This window comes from Oncorhynchus kisutch, linkage group LG11 (genome assembly GCF_002021735.2).
Source record: "Oncorhynchus kisutch isolate 150728-3 linkage group LG11, Okis_V2, whole genome shotgun sequence".
Lineage (NCBI taxonomy): Eukaryota > Metazoa > Chordata > Actinopteri > Salmoniformes > Salmonidae > Oncorhynchus > Oncorhynchus kisutch.
This window is the reverse complement of record NC_034184.2, coordinates 58,359,447-58,383,407: the sequence shown is the minus strand read 5'-3', so window position 1 is coordinate 58,383,407 and position 23,961 is coordinate 58,359,447. Positions and strand designations below refer to the sequence as shown.

The window sequence follows — 23,961 nt, the reverse complement described above, 5'->3', positions numbered from 1 at the left end:
GCAGCCTAGCAGGCACTTGTCACATATGTTTTCTATGTGAACTTTGTAAATGTTGACAAAATATCTCTGGACAAGTTAATGGAAACAAACCCAAGTTTTCATTAAGAGTTTTTATACTGTATAAAAAAAGTATGACAGCTGTGATGGAAACAGCAAGTTTCGGTACAATTTGTTTAATGCCGACAAGATAAATTGGTCGTTTTACACGGTGGGATCTTTTGTGCCAGTAAAATTAATTATGCAAGAAATGTCGATTGAATATTACACCAAATATTGATATAATAACCATCATATCGAAGTAAACTTGGGAGTTACGCGATGGTATGGTGTGTGGTCCTTCCTCTATGACTCGAGAAACCATGCAGTTTAGCCTATTAGGCCAGGGGTTCCCAAACTTGTTCACTAAAGGGCCAGGGGTTCCCAAACCTTTTCACTAAAGGGCCCCCCTTCCAGCATTGGGGAACATCCCTGACAAATTATAAATAGCTCTCTAAAGTATGCAATGAGTGCCATGACAAGAGGAACTAATGATGCACTACCCAATTTCGAAATTGCACCTTGTGCATTCTTCTATTACAACTTTCAAGAGTACGTTTAAAGCCGGAATTAGTTAATAAAAAAAAAATGGGGGAGAAGGGGGACCTTCGTGCCTCCCCTGACGATCCTTCGCGCCCCACAGTTTGGGAACCACTGTTAAGGCTACAGATTAAATAAATGATGTTGAACTTCACAGAGTGGTGAAAGTGCACGGTGAACTTGATGCTCCTTTCAAATAAATGTCGAGGGTCTTATTCTAGTGACATGACGACCGAAGTTTGATTTCCGTTTGACAAATACAAATATTCTCGCTCTTATCCATAATAATAATCTCATCACGTAGACTAGCCTACCAGCACAGTATCCGCGAGCAATTGGCTAGAGTGCTCGTGCCAAAACCATAGTATGCACATTTGCTATTTTCCCAACGTTTTTTGTGACCTAACTATCGGTAGAGTTGAAAATGCGATGGAAACACATTGAACTTTAGATGTGTCTTCAGTAGAGAAACAGAAAAAATGTAAGCGAAAAATTAACCTACATTTGGTGTGAACTACGTCATCACGCACTGATTTTTATCCACAAATCCGTTTAGTGGAAACACTCCGCGGTGGGAAAATGCGCATAGTTTCTTTATGCCGATTCTAGAAAATTCGCATGAAAAACTGTCGCTAATTGGATGGAAACCTAGCTACTGATTCAATTGATTAAGGAACTTGTTGGGATGGAGAGGAGGTGATGGAGGACTGCCTCCTTGGTTACTAAGTAACGTAACCATACAAACACTACCTCCAACAGATCACAATGCGGAAGGTTTGAATTTTACTCGTTGGTATTTTTCCCCTGAATCATTTCGCTCATTTAATAGTTTTTGCAACAATTGTAGCAAGTGTCCTTTCCCGACACTCTTTCAGACGCATGCATATTTAGCAAGTCGTTTATGTTAATTTACTTGTAACGTTAGGAGTTGCTTAGCACAATGTAACAATGTAATGTTAGCTCGCTAGATGGCTAACTAACAAGTTACGTGGGCATCTTTCAGAGTGAGTGACATTATAGTAACGTCTTCAGAAAAGTTGCGCGTTATGCTTGTGATCTGAGAAACAATGTTTGAAAATAAGAAAGTGCATTTGTCATAAACAGATAATGCATGAATTTAGATTTTTGGGTCCAACCATAGAAATTGATATGGTTATGAGTCTTCGAAGGGGCCACACGTAGCCTATTTGTCTGTTATAAAGCAACAGAACAGATGCATGTCCCATTTGGCTAAATACCTTTTTCAACGTGTGTACATTTCCACAATCGAAGATCAGATTTAGTCAAACTTTCCTCTCATTTTACAGGGCTTGAACTCAAAAGCAACCAGTGGAAAGTTAGCAATCACCTCAGTTGCTCTTCAAGACCATATCGCACGAAACTTGCTGCTTCAGAATTTGCCACTGTGTGACCCTGTGAAGACAAGATGGTGCCGAAGAGCCGCCACTGAAACACACTGCAAACGAAACCATGGAACTGTGAAACAGAAAGGGCCCCAGCAACACGATGGAGAGGAGAAAGAGTATGTGCTTGACCCAGCAGCTCCACCACTGACATTAGGTAAGCTAGCAATCAATCAAATGTATTCTATAAAGCCTTGTTACATCAGCAGTTGGGAACTAGTTCAACAACACTTTGGGAACGAGGAGGTCTCATTGTGAGACCTGAGCTATTATGCATGACTTTTTTCATTTGTTGTTTGATATTGGGTTGTTGTCTGCCTCTCCAGCCCAGAAACTGGGTTTGGTGCAGTCCCCGGCCAGAAAACTGACGGTAGATGAATGGAGTCAGGTCAAGTCGAGGTCTATTCATGAAGGGGACTCCAAGCAGCCCTGTGTGATCTGCAGGGAGGAGTTTCGCTTACAGACTCAGGTATTCCTCTGTTCACAATACCTGGTGTTTATTCTCAAGTCAGTCAGAGGACTATTTGGAAAAAAACAAAAACGTTTTCACCCCTCTAGGGCAGCCCGCTCCCCTTCCCAAACACACTCTCCCCCTCCCTTAGGTCCCTGTGTGTTCTAATCTGTGTAGACAACTGTACAAATTTACCCATACTGCCTCGGAACTCAACTGTGACACGATGATGTAGCAATCAGTGTGTTCCTGTGAGGGTCGTTCAGTCTTTTACACCTTTCTGATCCCCTTTTAAGATGCCAATCTCCTGAAGAATGCGGGGTAGAATAGACAGCCTTACAAAGCACAGTTTCCATAGATGCACGTGTAAATATTAATTTGACTCGAGGGGAAAATGTTAATTATAGCCTGCTAACAAGGGAAAGGGACAAATGTGAATCTTTGTGGATTTGTTGATCTGTTTGACAAAAACATGTTAAATGGGTTTGTTATTAGTGAAACTGCAATGATTTGAAATTGTATTTTAAGAGGTTCAGCCATTTTTGCAGGCCTAAATCATTTCAACATCAATTATGGCTGATTATGATTTCAGCTATTTAACACTTTACTAACACCAACCACAGACCACAGACCATCCTTCTGTGGCCTCCAACTGATTTTAAATGCCAGTAAAACTAACCGCATGCTCTTCAACCCGATTGCTGCCCGCACCCTCCCGCCCAACTAGCATCACTACTCTGGACGGTTCTGACTTAGAATATGTGGACAAGTACAAATACCTAGGTGTCTGGTTAGGAGTAAACTCTCCTTCCAGACTCACATTAAGCCTTTCCAATCCAAAATTAAATCTAGAATTGGATTCCTATTATTTTGCAACAAAGCCTCCTTCACTCATGCTGCCAAACATACCCTCGTAAAACTGACTATCCTACCAATCCTTGACTTCAGCTATGTCATTTACAAAATAGCCTCCAACACTCTACTCAGCAAACTGGATGTAGTCTATCACAGTGCCATCCGCTTTGTCACCAAAGCCCCATATATTACCCACCACTGCGACCTGTATGCTTTCGTTGGCTGGTCCTCACTACATATTCGTCACCAAACCCACTGGCTCCAGGCCATGTATAAGTCTTTGCTAGGTAAAGCCATAGCAACACCCACCCGTAGCACGCATTCCAGCAGGTATATTTCACTGCTCATCCCCAAAGCCAACACTTCCTTTGGCCGCCTTTCCTTCCAGTTCTCTGCTGCCAATGACTGGAAACGAATTGCAAAAATCACTGAAGCTGGAGTCTTATATCTCCCTCACTAACTTTTAGCACCAGCTGTCAGAGCAGCTCACAGATCACTGCACCTGTACATAGCCCATCTGTAAATATCCCATCCAACTACCTCATCGCCATACTGTATTTATTGCTCTTTTGCACCCCAGTATCTCTATTCTCTACTTGCACATCATCATCTGTCATTCTAGTGTTAATGCTAAATTGTAATTATCTCACCTCTATGGCCTATTTATTGCCTTTACCTCCCTACTCTACATTTGCACACATTGTACATAGATTTTTCTATTGTGTTGACTGTACGTTTGTTTGTGTAACTCTGTTGTTTTGTCGCACTGCTTTGCTTTATCTTGGCCAGGTCACAGTTGTAAATGAGAACTTGTTCAACTGGCTGAACTGGTTAAATAAAGGTGAAATAATAAATCTATAAAAACAGTACCATGTAAAAACATTCAGAAGTGGCTCAAAAACGGTCTCTCGGTTTCCCAGTCCTCCATATTCAGCCTCTCTCTGTGAAGCTTGTAGCCTGTGGGGTAAAGCAGACTTTGCTTGCAAGAGCTAAAATTCACTCCAGTCTAATGGCTTGTCGAGCTCCTAGATATAGATTGTGCACTGCAGGGGGGCCTTTCACTGGTGATGGAGTATGTTGGTTGGGCCAAAAACAATGGGAAATCAATATGGCTCCCCCTGCCCTGCAGAGCTTTGAGTACACTGGTTTGTGTGTGCCAATCACCATAGCTGGGGCTGCTGTCTCCTCTCTCCTTGTGAGTGCAGACGACAAAAGAGTCTGTGGGAGGTGGAGGAGAGGAGACTGCAGCCCCAGGTCCCAGTCCTCCCAGCATGGGCTCGCTGACTCCCACTGGCTCCTGAGCAAATAGTACACCACACACACACACACACACACGTTATGTTCTTCTATCCTCATGGGGACCTCACATTTATTTCTATTCAAAATCCTATTTTCCCTAACCATAACCTCAACCCCTTACCCTAATTGTAACCCTAAGCTTAAAATAGGCTTTGTCCTCATAGGGATGTGGGGACTTTTGAATAGAAGACACACACACACACACACACACCTCTCGCAGGACTCACCAAAAAACACTTAAGAGATGTTGAAAACCAATACATACACACCAGCATACCCAGGAGGCTCTGCATGCCACAATCATTTCAAAACGACAAGTCATTCAGTGAAATGCCAAGGGAATTTCAGACGTATAAGAGGGACCGATTTAAAAACGAAAATGAAAAATCTAGTTAAGGCTAAAGCTGATTTAATTAAAATATAACTATATTTATATAAGTGATTATAATGCATAAGTATACTGTATAATATTCAACAATCAACACTAATAATGATATTCATATTGTGTCTAGGTTTTGCTCTCCTGCTCCCATGTGTTTCACAGAGCCTGTCTGCAGGCCTTTGAGAGGTTTTCAGGCAGGAAGTGCTGTCCTATGTGCAGGAAGGAGCAGTATGAGACCAGAGTCATCCACGATGGAGCTCGCCTCTTCAAAGAGAGGTGTGCCATCAGGTAAACATCTCCAGAGATTGGACTGCATGTTTCCTGGAATCCGATTAAACCTCGGCATGGACTAAAAAGCATACTCAATGGAGATTCCCCACTGAGAATGATTTTTAATCCTAGACTAATTTTAGGCCTAATCTAGATTCAGGAAAACCATAAATTATTGATCAAGTTACCATGACCACCCTGTGTTAGGCCTGTATCCTTGCTGTTTTACCTACTTAAATGTTTTTCATATGGTCAATGATAGAATTCAAGCGTGTTGGCGTGGCTATGTTGTTCGGAAGTGGTACGGACATATGAGGAAAACTGTTCCCCCAAAAGACAAACAGCTACGACGAAAATTCTTTGAGACAAAGGTAATTTTAACAACTGTGTCATTTAGGAGTAGGGTTGAGGTCAATTCCTTTTCGATTCAGTCAATTCAGGAAGTAAACTGAAATTCTCAGATACATTTTTGGGGGGAATTTCAGTTGATTTCCTGAATGGAAAAGCAATTCAACCCATTCCTGATGAGGAGGGACTGATATGTGTATTATGTACACTGATTATGAAAGATGTAAACATCATACCCCTGAGAAGGTTCCACATCATGTACAGTTGAAGTCTGAAGTTTACATACACCTTAGTCAAATACATTTAAACTCAGTTTTTCCCCTGCCTTAGGTCAGTTAGGATCACCACTTTATTTTAAGAATGTGAAATGTCAGAATAATTGTAGAGAATTATTTCTTTCAGCTTTTATTTATTTCATCACATTCCCAGTGGGTCAGAAGTTTACATACACTGAATTACTATTCGGTAGCGTTGCCTTTAAATTGTTTAACTTGGTTCAAACGTTTCAGGTAGCCTTCCACAAGCTTCCCACAATAAGTTGGGTGAATTTTGTAACTGAGTCAGGTTTGTAGGCCTCCTTGCTCAAACACACCTTTTCAGTTCTGCCCACAAATTTTCTATAGGATTGAGGTCAGGGCTTTGTGATGGCCACTCTAGTACCTTGACTCTGTTGTCCTTAAGCAATTTTGCCACAACTTTGGAAGTATGGTTGGGGTCATTGTCCATTTGGAACCAAGCTTTAACTTCCTGACTGATGTCTTTAGATCTTGCTTCAAAATATCCACATAATTGTCCTACCTCATGATGCCATCTATTTTGTGAAGTTCACCAGTCCCTCCTGCAGCAAAGCACCCCCACAACATGATGGAGCCACCGCCGTGCTTCACGGTTGGGATGGTGTTCTTCGACTTACAAGCCTCCCCCTTTTTCCTCCAGACATAACAATGGTCATTATGGCCAAACAGTTATATTTTTGTTTCATCAGACCAGAGGACATTTCTCCAAAAAGTACGATCTTTGTCCCCATGTGTAGTTGCAAACCGTAGTCTGGCATTGTTATGGCGGTTTTGGAACAGTGGTTTCTTCCTTGCGGAGCAGCCTTTCAGGTTATGTCGATATAGGACTCGTTTTACTGTGGATATAGATACTTTTGTACCAGTTTCCTCCAGCATCTTCACAAGTTCCTTTGCTATTGTTCTGGAATTTATTTGCACTTTTCGCACCAAAGTACGTTAATCTCTAGGAGACAGAATGCATCTCCTTCCTGAGCGGTTGGATGGTTGCGGGGTCCCATGGTGTTTATACTTAAATACTATTGTTTGTACAGATGAATGTGGTACCTTCAGGCGTTTGGAAATTGCTCCCAAGGATGAACCAGACTTGTGGAGGTCTACAATTTTTTTCTCTGAGGCCTTGGCTGATTTCTTTAGATTTTCCTATGATGTCAAGCAAAGAGGCACTGAGTTTGAAGGTAGACCTTGAAATACATCCACAGGTACACCTTCAATTGACTCAAATTATGTCAATTAGCCTATCAGAAGCTTCTAAAGCCATGACATAATTTTTGGGAATTTTACAAGCTGTATAAAGGCAGTCAACTTAATGTATGTAAACTTCTGACCCACTGGAATTGTGATACAGTGAGTTAAGGGAAATAATCTGTCTAAACAATTGTTGGAAAAATGACTTGTCCTAAGACTTGCCAAAACTAGTTTAACAAGAAATTTGTGGAATGGTTGAAAAACAAGTTAATGACTTCAACATAAGTGTATGTAAACTTCTGACTTTAACTGTAGTTCTTCTACTTACTATATACTGAACAATGCCATGTAGGGTCAAAACATGTGCCCTTATCTGGTGAGTCGGTCCACTGGTGACTACCAGGTCACATTGCCGAGGCTTTCCCCACTCCTATAAGCTTTTGTCCCAAATGGCACCCTTTTCCCCATAGTGCACTGCTTTTGACCAGAGGTAATATGGTGCCATTTGGGATGCAAGTCTCCATTCTTCCTGAAACTCACCCTGCCAGACATTCCTCACCTATTTAGCAGTGGTGGACCTTAGGTTGCCGTGATTGACGGATCGACAGCAGATCTGATCCCAGGTCAGTGTGGAGTGGGCATCGGTGGAGGTGCAGGGTAGGGGAACCCAACTCTCTAAGCAGCTTCAGAGGGCCTTTGATGCCATGTGAATCATACACTGTTTGTAAACTAATTACGAAGAGTGTGTGTTTTGGTCAAACAGTCTGGACATTCCAGGGTCAACACAAAAGCAAGGGCCCACTGTGTGTTTGTCTGTGTGCTTGCACCCCCCTCGGAAAGAGGGGGTTGAGGGAGGGTGCATATTTGTGGCAGGTTCCCTGGTTGTCATTTGCACTGGCTTTCTTCACTGTCCCACTTAAGAACTAAAATATTCCACAGGATTTGACTTTGATCTGAGGACAGAATACACATTAAAGGGGTTAGTCCTTTCAGCTTTGGCTGGCTGTTGGTGGGTTCCAGCAACTGGATGGGGGCCTATCGACACTAAGGCCTCTGCCTTCTCTAGTCTGTGGCTCCCTGGAAAAGGATAGATTGCCACCTAGTGAGACTGAAATCTCCCCCTCCACGGTGCTGACTTACCTCGGACTGTAGTGGCGATTTGCAGAGACACAGCTGAATAGTAAACACGCTTGAGAAGCACATATACTGATTTTACTGGTATATTTGTGTGAGCCTTGGGATGTCTAACAAATGCAGCCGGTTCCCTATATAGTGCACTGCTTTTGCATTGGGCTCTGGTAAAAAGTAGTGCACTGTATGGGAATAGGGTTCCATTTGGGACTCATCCTTGGTTAGGGGTCCATTCCATCACTAGCCTTTCTGATAGCTAATTAAAGAGATGCCACTCATGTCGCTCTATCTAAAGCTCTTTGTAATCAGAGTGCTTCAGTGGGTTCAGAGAGACCGATATTACGAGTGACACCTTGATTACGCCCAACTTGTAATGTGCTCGGAGAGATCAATGTCCTACCCACAATCCCCTTCTCTCATCCTCCATCTATAAACACTGCTTTAGCATGTCACGTAAACACGAGCAGCAATTTTATTGGTCTAATTAACTCTGTTGGAAAACATTAGCCCCATCCTGGTGACGGCCACGTCAAGGATGGGGATTGTCGGCTCCGAGGAATCTGAGACAGTGTAGGACTTCCTCCATCACACAGAGACAAGTTGAGTCCCAATGGCATCCTATTCTCTATGTAGTGCACTACTTTTGGAATATGGTGTAATTTGGGTGTGTAATTTGGGTGTGTCAACATGTCTGTCATCCTCACGGTAAAGCCGCAGTTGCCCCCAGGCAGCAAAGCCTTTAAGATATTCTAGTTTTCAGTCTTATCAGGTGATTCCGATGACCAGCTTTCCATTTTTAGCTTTTTGAGGTCCGACCCTAAGTCAACACATTAAGGAGGGTAACTGCTGACATCAAGATGGATTGCGGTGAGACAACGCCATTCCCTCCCCCATTCCTTTGTTCCCCTTGCTCTGTCCCTTTTCCTTGTCCTCTGCAGTGAGACAAGGCAAAGTTCACCAAGGCCCGTGTTGTTTGCCTTCACTGTGGAAAAGTCAGCCCATAAAACTTCATCTGAATGGCTAACAGTTGTTTAATTAGTGATAAAAGCCCAGCAATAAAGTACTTGGGATGTCACTGTGACATGAGCGAGCTCGGTGGGGCAGCCTGAGGGATGGCCTTTATGTGTGTGTGCACGTTTCCCAGCACCGGCTATCTTTTCACTGGTTTTCATACATTTTCTTTGTAAGTCTGAGACGTGTCGGTATCGATCTGGCCTGTTAAACAACTTGACTTTGTCAGCAGGCTTCAAGCATTACAATATAGCACCAATTACATCTGATGAAGAAACAGAACTCTATTTGGTGTCCTATTGAATGATTCCCCTTTGTGTAACTAAATTGTTTCCAATTAGTTGCAGGAGTTGAATGACAGCTTTGTCCAATACTGTCATATGGACGTAGAGGCTTTCCTGAACGATATCGACCAGTCGGTGTCATCAAGCAGAAGAGTGTTCCATCAGTTTGAGAGAGAGCACGTCTCGGAGCCGCAGGAAGATGACTGGCAGAAAATACAGGAAAAGGTTTGGAGTAGGGTTGCAAAATTCCTGTAACATTCTCAGGCTTTCCGGAAATCTCCACGTAGGATTTCTGGACAACCTGAACATTTTGAGAATTGTGCAACCCTACTGTGGAAAAAAAACTCGCCATACAAATACCACGGTGCACTATCAAAAAGACTCTCATGAAGTCCTAATCCTGGTCTAATTCTCCCTGTAGCCATGCCATTCAGTCAACATGCTAATGCTTGTCCAGGAGAGGCTGTGCTGCAGCTGCTACACAAAGTCAAATCTCCTAGAAATGATCATTCACTTTTTTCCAAATGAATGAAGGAAATAATCCTCTGTGTTTACAAGAAAACATTGCCAGTCTAATAATGCACGCCAACCCTTTCATCGCCCCGTCTGAGCCATCTGTACTGTGGTTCAAATTGAAAAGAGATCTAGATTTGCTGTTCCATAGGCTCTGTTGTACAGTATATAGGGCCTTTCAATGCCAGCCAATGGAGTTTCCCACAATCCCACAGGTTGAAAAGGGTGTTTAAATAATAATCGTGTTAAAAGGTTGTGCGCAGGGCAACAGGTGTTGCTCAACCTCGACTCGTACAGAGAGAATCAAACAGTGAACTCACAGCGTGTTTAATCGCACACCGTGCACCTTCTTGGTGAAGGTAAACACCATAAATGTCGCAAAGCTCATTATCAAGCGTTTAAGCCTTGAGCGCGTTGACCGTTTTCTGAATAAAGGAAGTTAATTATTGGTGGAGCTGCAGTAGATACCTGCCCCACAACGGTATCTCAGAGACACACGGCCAAACAATCAAGCTTGTGTGACACGCTAAACCAGATAATGTCCACTGAACTTAAGATAAAGGGGTGTGTATGGAAGCTATTGTGAGAGAAGATAGCCATTATAAATGTCTGGTAGCAGGGTTGGGGTAAATTCAGTCAATTCAGGAAGTAGATTTGATTTCTATTCAACATTTTTCTCCTAGAGGCATTGTGGAAAATTGGAATTTCAGTTTCCTTCCGGAATTGAAATGGTATTGACCCCAACCCGATGTGGTAGTGTGGAGGTATTTTATTGAAGACTGCTTTTATTTTTAGGAATACTGGTCCATCCCTGTCTGTCTCCACTGTCACAGGTCATCCAGAGAGATACACAGGACTGTCCCATCTGTCTCACCGCTCTGTGCAACGCCAGACTAGAGACGGAGGCAGGGAGGACACTCGCCCAACACCACAGCAACAGACGCACTGTGCTCCTGTCCTGCTCACACCTCTTCCACCAGCCCTGCCTGGAAGCCTTCGAAGCCTTCTGTGTGGAGGGCCGACCTACATGTCCTCTGTGCAGGTCTCCCTACCACAAAATACTGGTCTGACCTCAGAATAGTTGATATAGAACTTCACAATATGAAAGATAGTTGGATGTAAGTAAAACGTATACACTCCCCTACGTATGTATTTGGACAATGAAGCGAAAACTTATAATTTGGCTCTATAAGCCAAATATTTTGAATAAGATCAAATATCTTATTTTTGTGTATTGATATACATGTTTCACTGTTTAGAAATTGAAGTACTTTGTCTAGTCCCCCCATTTGAAGGTGTCATAACTATTTGCACAAATTCACTTAGTGCATTAAAATGTCAAACCTTTATTTGGTCACATATTTCTAGAACGCAATGACATCATGCTTGTGACTCTACATAATCTGAAACAAGTTGGTAATGTTATGAGTCACTTTTTGTAAATAAACACTTCTACATTAATGTGGATGCTACCATGATTACGAATGAATCGTAAATAATGAGAAAGTTAGATGCATATAGTGGCTTCGCAAAGTATTCAGATCCCTTGACTTTCAACATTTTGTTAGGTTACAGCCTTATTCTAAAATGGATTAAATAAATAATCCTCAGCAATCTACACAGAACACCCCATAATGACAAAACAAAAACTGTTTTTAAAAAATGTTTGCAAATGAACAGAAATACCGTATGTAAATAAGTATTCAGACCCTTTGCGACTCTGAATTGAGCTCAGGTGCATCTTGGTTTCCATTGATCATCCTTGAGGTGTTTCTACAACTTTATTGGAGTCCACCTGTGGTAAAATCACTTGACTGGACATGATTTGGAAAGACACACACCTGTCTAAGGTCCCGCAAAAACCAAGCCATGAGGTCAAAGGAATAGTCCGTAGGGCTCCGAGACAGGATTGTGTCGATTGGGCCAGCTCTGGGGAAGGGTAGCAAAACATTTCTGCAGCATTGATGGTTCCCAAGAACACAGTGGCCTCCATGTTTAAATGGAAGAAGTTTGGAACCACCAAGACTCTTCCTAGAGCTGGCCGCCCAGCCAAACTGAGCAATCGGGGGAGAAGGGCCTTGGTCAGGGAGGTGACCAAGGACCCGATGGTCACTCTGACAGAGCTCCTCTGTGGGGATGGGAGAACCTTCCAGAAGGACAATCATCTCTGCAGCACTCCACCAATCAGGCCTTTATTGTAGACTGGCCAGATGGAAGCCACTCCTCAGTAACAGGCACAAGACAACCCGCTTGAACTTTGCCAAAAGCACCTAAAGACACTCAGACCATGAGAAACAAGATTCTCTGGTCTGATGAAACCAAGACTGAACTCTTTTGCCTGAATGCCAAGCGCCACGTATAGAGAACCTGGCACCATCCCTAGGGTTAAGCATGGTGGTGGCAGTATCATGCTGTGGGGGATGTTTTTCAGCAGCAGGGACTGGGAGACTAGTCAGGAACGAGGCAAAGTACAAAGAGATCCTTGATGAAAACCTGCTTCAGAGTGCTCAGGACCTCAGACTGGGGTGAAGGTTCACCTTCCAACAGGATAATGATCCTAAGCACACAGCCAAGACAACACAGTAGTTGCTTTGGGACAAGTCCCTGAATGTCATTGAGTGGCCCAGCCAGAGACCGAACATGAACCCGATCTAACATCTCTGGAGAGACCTGAAAATAGACTGGGAGCGTTGCTGCACATCCAACCTGACAGAGCTTGAGAGGATCTGCAGCGAAGACTCTGCTGTAATTCAACAAAGTACTGAGTAACCATGATTATCCGTAATCATGGTAACATGTAGAAGTATTCAGAATCACACTATTCTTATTTAGAACATGGGACCAAATACTAAACTTGACAATTTAACACACTAAGTGAGTTTGTCAATACTTATGACACCTTCAAAATGGAGGGACTAGATACATAGTGCATAAATTTCTAAACGGTAAACAGGTATGAAAACACCCTCAATGTGACATTCTGTACTGTAGTATCATAAAACGGGTCCAAAATGCTGGAGAATCAAGTCAAATAAATTATATTTAAACATTTGCGAAATCATATACATTTGTCAATGTTTAGATTGAGCTCTTCCAGTAGGTCATGTTGTGGTTTGCAGGCTGTAAATTACAGAAGGAAGGAAGGTGAATTAAAACAGGAAGTTATTACTGTTGTTTAATGAACAGACTTTAAATGCATTCATCAGAGGATAAATGCACAAAACAATTATCACTTTCAGGCATCCATACCAATAAAGTGCAATTCTTCCTCAAGTCTCAGTCCTCCAGAATACGGTGACTTGTCAGGAGTACATAGACATACTGCCATGGTAAAAGGAAGCAAACTTGTGCCAAGTATGCTCTTATATATCAAAAAGAAACCTGTGATGTACACCACAAATGCAGTTGAAGTTAGATGAAAAAGCAATGTCAACTTAAACATGAGTTGTAAATGAGAACTTGTTCTCAACTTGCCTACCTGGTTAAATAAAAGGTGAAAAATAAAAAGTTCGTTTTATTTGCAAACAAACACAAATAGCCAAGAACATGGTAAAAAAAACATTCATGTTAATTTGCAGGAAATTATATGCAGAGACACAAACTATAGCTACATCCAAAAATGTGTGGGGGCACAAAGTACGTGACAATGGTTGGGCGAGGGGCGTAGGTTGGAGAATTTAGAATTTTTCACTGCATTCTTGAGCCATAATCATGCTTATTTCTATGTAAAAAAAATATATATATATCTAAGCATACCTCTTGAGCGGTCTGTATCCTCCTGGTTCATTTTTAAATGAAATCTGAATGCAAGTCTCATTCAGTACACTAAGTTATTGCTTGCTTTTCTAAAGTTTGCCAGCAGGCGTACCAGCTAAGATAGTTAGACGAGCTAGCTACTCGAACTTGACGGATAGCTTTAAAATGGCTTTTTGGTGGCTAGTTATGAGGTTGGGAACCTACCTGGGCTAGCTAAAGTCAACTTCATGACATTTCTAGGTCTAGCAGTATTACAGAGAAACAACTAAACAGGACAAATCTGAGGGGGCACATGCCCCTGTGGGCATAACACTTCTGATTAGCTACTCCACCTACAGTACAGGCCACGCTTCAACATTTCAAAGCCTCGGCAAGTGAGGGAAAACTAAGGCAACCAAAACTGTTCCCTTGGGCTGGAACAGGCCCAGAACGTGTGCACCTCAAACTCATTGGAAAAGTATGATTGTAATCTTGTGCTTATGGTGTGCTCCCTCGACCAATAATATGCAGCGACAGCATAACCAGACGGAATTATGTTTGTCCCAAATGGCACTCTATTCCCTACATATTGCACTACTTTTTGGGGATAGGGTGCCATTTGGGATAATTTGCTATTGACTATAATAATGTGACATTCAGCTCGACTGCCCCCAGCCTCTGGAACGCTCTCCTGGACCAACTGAAGGGACCACCTGAAGGCACCACAGACTCTGGGCTCCTTTAAAACGGGCCTAAAGACCTTTCTCTTTAGGAAGGCTTTCTGTTGACAGCTGTGCTTGTAGTGTCAGCTGGGAGTTTTGTCTCAGTGACCCAGTCTAGTTGCGTTAAAATATGTATTTTGATTTTTTTTATATTATGCACTTTGAGAATATTCTTCATAATGAAAACTTTACAAAATGTACAATAAAAAGGAGGTTCAACAAAGCTTAGTGCCCCGTGAAATACATTTTTAAAAGATGTTAAAATAGCATAGTAGTTATTTGGGGAGATCAAGCTTACCAACACACAACATTTTCAGAACATCCACCCACTAACCAAACTTTGAAAGCAAAAAAAAGACATGTGGAACACTATAGTTTTCCCATCTCGAGAGTGATCGCAATCAACAGCAACTAAACAAGAGTCATTCAAATTGAGACAAAATAATGAACTCACAGTACAGAGTGGGTGACGCAAAATAAAATGAGCACATTGTGACACATTCACAACTGGCCTGAGACGACCAGAAAGATGGAAGGATGGGCTAGTTCCTCCCCATTCAGTCTGTGTCAATGGAGGAGACACTGACTGATCTCTGGTGTGGTCACTTAGGTGAACGGGTACTAAATGTACCAGCAAGCTCTACAAAGAGGGAAGACGTGGTGATACATAGACGCCTGTGAGGACATGTAAAACGGCTAAAAGCGATATGCAAAATGAATAAGAGTAATCAGTACTATTTTTTTTTTAATGCAGGAGAGTTCAACAGCAAGTAAGTCTATCAAAGAATGCCCTCGTCTTTTCAAAATGTATGGATATTTAAAAATAAAAATAAAATTAAATGTCCACTTATCAAACCAGAAGCCATCCATACCAAATACTATACACCAGGGCTCGCCAACCCTTTTCCTGGAGAGTTACTGTCCTGTAGGTTTGTCTCCAACTCTAATCCATCACACCTGATTCTAATAACTACCTGCTTGATAAGCCCAAATCAAGTTGGTTACAACTGGGGTTGGAGCGAAAATCTACAGGAGGTTAGCTCTTCGTGACCAGGGTTGGCGAGCCCTGTTATACATACGAGATACTGAATAAGGTGACTATGGGAGACCACCAAGTCTTTACATATAATACAGATATTCTATTGTGAATGCCCCATGGGCCACTGATACGTCACATTTACTTCCTGATTCTCAAAAAAAGGAATTCTCTTCTCATTATACTTGTGAGAAGGTGCTGTTTTTTCTCTCTCTCCAAATAACACACTGAGGTGCATTTTATAACCAAAATGGGTTGTGAAATGCACTGCATGGGCTCAGTAACTGTGGTGGAAATAGAACAGATTGGAAACAGACAGACATTGAAATAGGACATAAGTGTAAAAATGGCTACTAGTCAGCGAGCATCTCTTCAGCCTCTGCATCGAAAGGTTACATTGCACCTCCAAGCCAGTAGGGCATAGTGCAATTACGGGGGGGGGGGATAACAGATAAGTGATCAGGGAAGCACGGAACGCAAGAGGTTAGAGTGAGATGGGTAGAGGGTAGAATTCGAATGTATGAAAAGATTGAGGGGGGGGGGAGAAGGACATTAGTGCTGAGAGAAAGTCCCCCAGACATCGGCTGTGTGGCCCATGGTCAGAGTCACTTGAGGTCAACATCAACTGTTGTGATGATGCCAGTCTGTCAGGGGGCTCAAATGTGTCCCTGTCCAAGTCCTGCATCCATCGATCCAGGAGGAAGAGGATGGAATGTCACAAAGCTAAATTACTCTTCCCCTCAGCTCGCAGTGCCGTCAGACACTGTCGGTGTATACTAAGTCTCTTACACAGACTCAATCCCAGTACTGTCAAAATCTCCCTTTGGCTGCCATGAGGTGTGTGTGTGTCGGTTGTCTCTTTCACAGAGTCTTCTGATGCCCGTTGGCCGCGATCTTCCCAGACTCAGGGTCTGTGGGGCTGTTTGACAGTTGTAATTTATCCAGACCTGGCCAGGAGGAGATAAGGGGCAGAAATGTCATTACAAGACACACACAGACGATGAATATGTATATATATATATTTTTTAAACACTGCCTCCGTTCATTTGACATTTTCGACACCAGACATCCTGGGCCTGTCACAACAAGCTTTAGAGACTTTCCACCTTTGCCTCGTCATCTTCACATCAGTCCAAAGGCACAGTGGATTTTGATATCTATCTACCTGGCTGCAGCTACAGTAGTCATATTGCTGCCTAGGTTGCAGGGAATGCAGACCCAGGCAGCCTTGGAACAGGTTATGAGTTATGACAAAAGCCGCCATCTCTCTATGACATATGATGTCATTTGGATTGATTATTACTGAAATGACCAAAAACCAAAAGGTTAAACGTCTCGTCAGTGCAAATAACTATGGTAAAAATAACAGAGCATGTAATCATACAGCACTAATTTGGTTCAGACAATCTGAGCACAAAGCGTATAATAATACAACTTTATTCATTTGGCACAATTCATACAGAGGCAGCAACTCAATGTAAAATAATAAAATAATACAAAATAGAGAAAGAAATCACAAACCAGTAAAGCTGCAAAAAATACAAATACAAAAGTACAAACAGGATAGGACATGAGAATATTAATAGGATATTAAAATAAGACAAAGTCAACTAAATCTAAAATATCCAGACTAATTCAAAGCAAGCTAAAAAGGTGAGTCTTAAGCCCGGTACAGATACAACTACCAGGACAAGACATGACGGTGTTACTTGGCTTTACAACGACGTTCGCTTGATCTGAACGGTCTAGTTTTAGAACGTCTCATGATGGCCGCTGAAGTTTCCAAGATTAAACCCGTCAAATCTTTTCGAAAGATGCGAAACGACACTTGTCAGTTTAGTCAATCAAAGAAAAATTCTAAGACGCTCTGTGTTTAGCCAAGAAGACAGCAAGCTAGCTATTTGCTGTAGTTAATAGCTAGCTTAAATTGCTGATATTTTGCCTGACAGGTCAAAGTGTGCCCTGTTTCTGGCGTATGTATTCTATGATACTTGTCTGCTGAAACACTGATACAAAACAACCAAACAACTTGGTTTCAAAAGTTCAGGTCATTGTACAGAGACATCGTTACCGTAGAAACAGTCAACAGACCATCTTATTATTTTTTTATCTTTAGAAAGCTTAGAAAAAAATTATGACTGTCTGGTTTTGTCTCATCTCTGCTTATGACGGCTGTTGTATCTGTACCAGGCCTTCGACCTCTGGACTCTAAGCCCTGTCTAAGCCGGGGGAGGGTTCTTAGCGAACATATGGAATTGTTTTTAAAATATGGTCATACCAAGGATTATTTAGCCCTTTGATTTTGACATTTAAGACCCCTGAAGGTATCAACAAATATATACTGGATGAAACATAGAATTTGGAGTTACTGCTATTAGCCAATAGAAATGCACACACAGAGTCACAACATGGAACAGAGTCCAAAGAAAAGTCCCCCCAAAAATCTAAAGGAGGTTTGTTCTATCTCAGCGATAGAAGAGCAGGATTTTTTTCATGTATTTATCCCCTTATTTTAGCCATTAATCTATCTCCATATATACTTCCATTAAAAAAATTTAAACGGGTACTGGGGACCTTCAGATGAGTCCAGGTCCGGCTGGCCGGCCAGCCAGACGGACCTAGACATTTTCATAATTTGTGAGACTCTCAGCTTTCCACAGAGGGGTCATATTGGTGTGTAGCCCAATCCGTTCGGACACTACAGACCCTGACAGAAGAGGCTGTACCGACTTCAGACGAGTCTTGTGAGGCTTTTTGGCACCCTAGAGCAAAACGGAGAACACCACTGTGTTCGTGAGAGTCATCTTTCAATAGAGTTTGTACGCCAAACTGGTTGGACACTACATAAGATTTTGTGAGAAAACCGATTTTCGGGATGTCTCATGGTCTGACAAACACCGCTGTGGCTCTGCCACCTTTCACTGCAGGAGGTATCGGCAGATGGAGTTGATTGAGACACAGCCCACGCAGAAAAACATGTCTCCAGCTTAGACAGATTTTTATGGAGATTCTTTTGTTATGTTAATTATATTTCCTCGGGGCGCGACTACTGTAGGCTAAGGGTTAAGTACGAGACACACCATGAGTCGAGGATGACCCCTAAGTTCCTAACCTCCTTTTTACTAGTGCCAGGTGACCAAGTTCACTGTCCCCTCTGGACTCTTAAGCCAAATCACCAGATCCTCAGTCTTTTCTTCCTTCAAATGTACCAAGTTGTTGGACATTAAATGTATTAAGGCTCCCAAAAACAACTAACCTATCAGTTGATAGCATTAGGGTCATCTGGTGCTGCACATATGTCTAGCTGCATGTCATCTGCATAACTATGAAGGGGTAACATGTATAGTGAGAACAAAAGAGGACCAAGAATAGATCCTTGAGGGACTCCACAGGTGATATCTGCTCTCCCTGATACATACTTCCCCAGGCAGATCGGGATCAAACCAGTTTAGCACAGTATCAGAAAGACCAAACCATTTCTCCAGACTACCAGTTCTATCAATATCTTATGGTCAAAAGTATCAAAAATGGCATTTAAATCTAAGATTCTGTACAGGTGGAGGATTTCAAATGCTCTTTCATTTATGGAAAACTAGCTCAACGGTGGGAGGCCGAGTTAGGGGACAATCTGGTTCAGTATTGCACAGGGACTGCACTGCAATGCCATAGCTTATGTTAACCATTTTTACAAGGAAATATAACGCAAACTCCTCACATTTAGACGATGAAGCCTGGCTGAGCAAATCTGCCGCCGGGGCTGGATAAAGTAAGAAATTAACAACTGAAAACAATAACCTTGGATTTTTCTAGATGTCTGTAATAATCTTTGAGAAATGGGCTTGCCTTTCTTTTCATACAACTTTATTATAGATAGCAATATGTTCTTAAATAACACATAAATTAACCTGTAAGCAATCAATTGTTGAAAACAGTGTCCTTGGATTGTTCTCATTGCCTGTATTAATCTTTGACAAGGCTTAATTATTGTAAAAAGCAATGCATTCTTTAAGAACACCGATAACTCAATGAACCAGTCATTTTGTAATTTCTGCTTTGTTTGACATGAACATGAGTATATGAATATAAAGATGTTACCTAATGCTTTCAAGAGTTCCTCTCTGATCGCTGAGGTGAACTTCCGGACTAGGCAGAGGGTAGTTACCACGGCAAACAGCAAGTTGTACGACAGAACGATATAGAAGTTTCCCAGCCAATTGAATCTCCCAAAGTCTCCGAGAAGGTCAAACCTGGTGATACCTGTGAAGAGTGTTAAGATATTAAATAAAAGACCACCAGATGCAACTGTTCTTCCATTTGAGTGGATGGATTTCATGAACACAAAACAATCTACTATATCATGATGATTTTGAGATACTGGAACATAGGGGTTTCTCATGAAACGTAACATTATTTTGCACACTGATAATTCTACATCATTTGCTAGGTTTCCATCTAAATTGGCGACATATTTCATGTGAATATTCTCAAATCTGCACGAAAAAACAATATGCGCATTTTCCCACCAGAGATGTTTCCATCAAACTGACTTGTTGTGGATAAAAGACTACATGCATGATGACGTAGTGCTCATATATATATATATTTTTTGCGATTCAATTCCAATGTACCGAATAACAAATACAAAAGTTGTTATTCGGTACATTGGTTTCCATCTCATTTTTCATCTCTACCGACGGTTTCATCAAACACTAAATAGCGAACTTAACCAATCTGGTTTTGGCGCATGCTCTCTAGACAAGAGTACACAGATGAGATACGCATAAGAGAAATATAATTTTATTTGATAATTGGAAGCCAAACACCGATCATCATGTCACCAGAATTCAAATAGCAGCCGTAGCGCAATATTTAGCCTATTGGAAAAGTCCATGGTCACCGTGCACTTAACCACCATATGAAGTGCATCATAACTTGTTTCATCTGCCTATAAAAACTTGTCCTGCTTTTCCACATCGTGGTTGTTGGCCTATACGTAACGATGGTTATTATATCAATATTTGCACGTAAAGGTGTTTCAACTGCCATTTCTTGCATAATACATTTTACAGACAAAAATATTTCCTATTTCCACCAGCCTTGGAAACCTGGTTACTGACACCAGGTCGAGTTATCTGTCTAACTAATGTGTAATGTAGGCCTATCAATATTCTAGGATTCCCATTGAGATGTAGTGATGAGCAGCATTACATGATTGGACTTTATTGATGGACTGAAAACCAAGTAGAATCAATAAACACAGGGCAAACATCTGGAGGGAAAAATATAGCTTGATTCTTTCCCAGAGACCGGCACTAAATATACAGTGGGGCAAAAAAGTATTTAGTCAGCCACCAATTGTGCAAGTTCTCCCACTTAAAAAGATGAGAGAGGCCTGTATTTGTCATCATAGTTACACTTTAACTATGACAGACAAAATGAGAAAAAAAATCCAGAAAATCACATTGTAGGATTTTTAAGGAATTTATTTGTAAATTATGGTGGAAAATGAATATTTGGTCAAAAACAAAAGTTTCTCAATAGTTTGTTATATACCCTTTGTTGGCAATGACAGAGGTCAAACGTTTTCTGTAAGTCTTCACAAGGTGTTCACACACTGTTGCTGGTATTTTGGCCCATTCCTCCATGCAGATCTCCTCTAGAGCAGTGATGTTTTGGGGCTGTTGCTGGGCAACACGGACTTTCAACTCCCTCCAAAGATTTTCTATGGGGTTGAGATCTGGAGACTGGCTAGGCCACTCCAGGACCTTGAAATGCTTCTTACGAAGCCACTCCTTCGTTGCCCGGGCAGTGTGTTTGGGATCATTGTCATGCTGAAAGACCCAGCCACGTTTAATCTTCAATGCCCTTGCTGATGGAAGGAGGTTTTCACTCAAAATCTAACGATACATGGCCCCATTCATTCTTTCCTTTACACGGATCAGTCGTCCTGGTCCCTTTGCAGAAAAACACCCCCAAAGCATGATGTTTCCACCTCCATGCTTCACAGTAGGTATGGTGTTCTTTGGATGCAACTCGGCATTCTTTGTCCTCCAAACACGAGTTGAGTTTTTACCAAAAAGTTATATTTGGGTTTCATCTGACCATATGACATTCTCCCAATCTTCTTCTGGATCATCCAAATGCTCTCTAGCAAACTTCAGACGGGCCTGGACATGTACTGGCTTAAGCAGGGGGACACGTCTGGCACTGCAGGATTTGAGTCCCTGGCGGCATAGTGTGTTACTGATGGTAGGCTTTGTTACTTTGGTCCCAGCTCTCTGCAGGTCATTCACTAGGTCCCCCCGTGTGGTTCTGGGATTTTTGCTCACCGTTCTTGTGATCATTTTGACCCCACGGGGTGAGATCTTGCGTGGAGCCCCAGATCGAGGGAGATTATCAGTGGTCTTGTATGTCTTCCATTTCCTAATAATTGCTCCCACAGTTGATTTCTTCAAACCAAGCTGCTTACCTATTGCAGATTCAGTCTTCCCAGCCTGGTGCAGGTCTACAATTTGTTTCTGGTGTCCTTTGACAGCTCTTTGGTCTTGGCCATAGTGGAGTTTGGAGTGTGACTGTTTGAGGTTGTGGACAGGTGTCTTTTATACTGATAACAAGTTCAAACAGGTGCCATTAATACAGGTAACGAGTGGAGGACAGAGGAACCTCTTAAAGAAGAAGTTACAGGTCTGTGAGAGCCAGAAATCTTGCTTGTTTGTAGGTGACCAAATACTTATTTTCCACCATAATTTGCAAATAAATTAATAAAAAATCCTACAATGTGATTTTCTGGATTTTTTTCTTCTTCATTTTGTCTGTCATAGTTGAAGTGTACCTATGATAAATTACAGGCCTCTCATCTTTAAGTGGGAGAACTTGCACAATTGGTGGCTGACTAAATACTTTTTTGCCCCACGGTACATGTTCTTTTTTCCCAAACACCTTTGGCAAGACGATCCCTGTGTTTATAAGCACAAACCCTTCCCTTTCCACAACTGCATGGGGTTTCAGTGAATTAACTATTTAAGAATGCCTGTTCTTTCGGCAGTTGAGGCACTTTGGAAAGTGTCTCTCTTCAATAAGCCAACTCTTTCAACAGGCAAGAAAGGCCAAATTGAAAGAAGGGCTTATACCCCAAAACCATTTGATGTACACTGCATATTAAGATACTCAGGCTATGACGGATCCAGGATAGACAAACCCTTTATGTAACGGATTTAGCAGCCAATGCCACTCTTCCTGAGAAAAGGTCATTTTCATTGTCTGACGGATTACATATTATTCCTTTCATAGGAAACGGTTTTGTTAGTTGGACCTTGGACAATTTGTTAGCGTGTAAAAACCAAGTGGGGGAAAAAAAGAAAGAAATGAGCAACACCCCAGGCATCATGGTTATCAATGAGACCACCGTCACCTGCACACATACACCTGAGTCAACTGCTCTGAAGTACACATATCTAATTCAAACAGTAAACAAGCAGAATCTTGTAGGTTTCCGCTGTAGCCAAGACAGATTGTGCAACTCATGGCGGGCGGGTCTGACCCCCTGCCGAGAGGGAATCCTCCATTCAGGCCACTCGGAGACATTCACGCCATGTCTCATCTGAGTCAGTGGAAGCTGCTGAGGGGAGGACGGCTAATAATAATGGTTGGAATGGAGTCAATGGAATGGTATGAACCACATGGAAACAACTTTGATGTGTTTGATACCAATTCCATTGAATCCATTCCAGACATTATTATGAGCCGTCCTCCCCTCAGCAGCCTCCACTGGTCTCAGTGTATGCTTAGTATGAATCATAAACAGAACAACGCCTAAACTTCATTAGAACTTCACAAAAATGACTTGTAGACTTCACAATGATATTATTGCTGGCAAAAAATTTCATCCCTGAGATAATAGGGCCAGGTAGCCACTTCCTCCTGTCCTCTATGTGGCTATGCACACCACTGTGGTTATTCTGATGAGGAATTCATGTGTGAGACCTGCTGCAGACAGTGCCAGTGCATGGTGAGGTTGATTCTCTCCTTCATCCATCTCTTCAGCACTGACAGAGACAGAAGAGTGTCTGTTTATTTATCCCCCCCGTATAGCACATTCTGTTGGTTGGAAGGATTTTATATAATCATTTCAATTGAAAAACTCATTTTGTGTATCAGTTCATAAACCATGTGCTATTTTTCAACTTGTATAGCACAGCTGTCATTTTTTTGGTCCTTAAATAAAACTGGTATACTTTTTTTCTATAACCAATTTGTCTTTAATGCAAGGACGACAAACAAGTGCCTTACCTTCTCCCCTCCATTTTTGCAGTAATGATGCAATTAGTTGGTTGTAATTTTGAATAGAGCATACATTTCCATGTATTCTTGTTAGCTGCATGTGTGAGACAACTCCACCAGTCCGATTTATGATATATTTACAAAGATTAAACCGATTTTAATTCCCCCCCTCTAAAAATAATGT

At 41.9% G+C, this 23,961-nt stretch overlaps 2 protein-coding genes across 6 annotated transcripts in view; one reads left to right on the top strand and one right to left on the bottom strand.

Moving 5' to 3' along the window:
* The first annotated feature begins 894 nt into the window (after positions 1–894).
* rnf32 (ring finger protein 32) lies at positions 895–14,489 on the top strand. 2 transcript variants are annotated; one of them, XM_020494103.2, is made up of 7 exons: positions 895–1,350; positions 1,884–2,136; positions 2,306–2,448; positions 5,097–5,254; positions 5,499–5,607; positions 9,549–9,716; positions 10,838–14,489. In XM_020494103.2, exons 1-7 carry the CDS (start codon positions 1,342–1,344, stop codon positions 11,072–11,074), a joined length of 1,077 nt encoding a protein of 358 aa, XP_020349692.1. In that variant the 5' UTR covers positions 895–1,341; the 3' UTR covers positions 11,075–14,489. The 2 variants fall into 2 exon arrangements, with proteins under 2 accessions (XP_020349692.1, XP_020349693.1); XM_020494104.2 differs by lacking the exon at positions 9,549–9,716 and having other exon boundaries at positions 1,107–1,350; positions 10,838–11,630.
* lmbr1 (limb development membrane protein 1) overlaps positions 13,165–23,961 on the bottom strand; it is a 55,500-nt gene continuing 44,703 nt past the window's right edge. Inside the window, exons 16-17 of one of the 4 annotated variants that reach the window (XM_020494833.2) lie at positions 19,593–19,754; positions 13,165–16,444 (exon numbers count right to left, since the gene is read on the bottom strand). In XM_020494833.2, the coding sequence (XP_020350422.1) occupies positions 16,359–16,444; positions 19,593–19,754 (248 nt within the window). In that variant the 3' untranslated portion in view covers positions 13,165–16,358. Of the gene's footprint in view, positions 16,445–16,470; positions 18,260–19,592; positions 19,755–23,961 lie in introns of those variants that run through there. The other 3 variants (XM_031835963.1, XM_031835962.1, XM_031835961.1) reach the window with 3 other exon arrangements.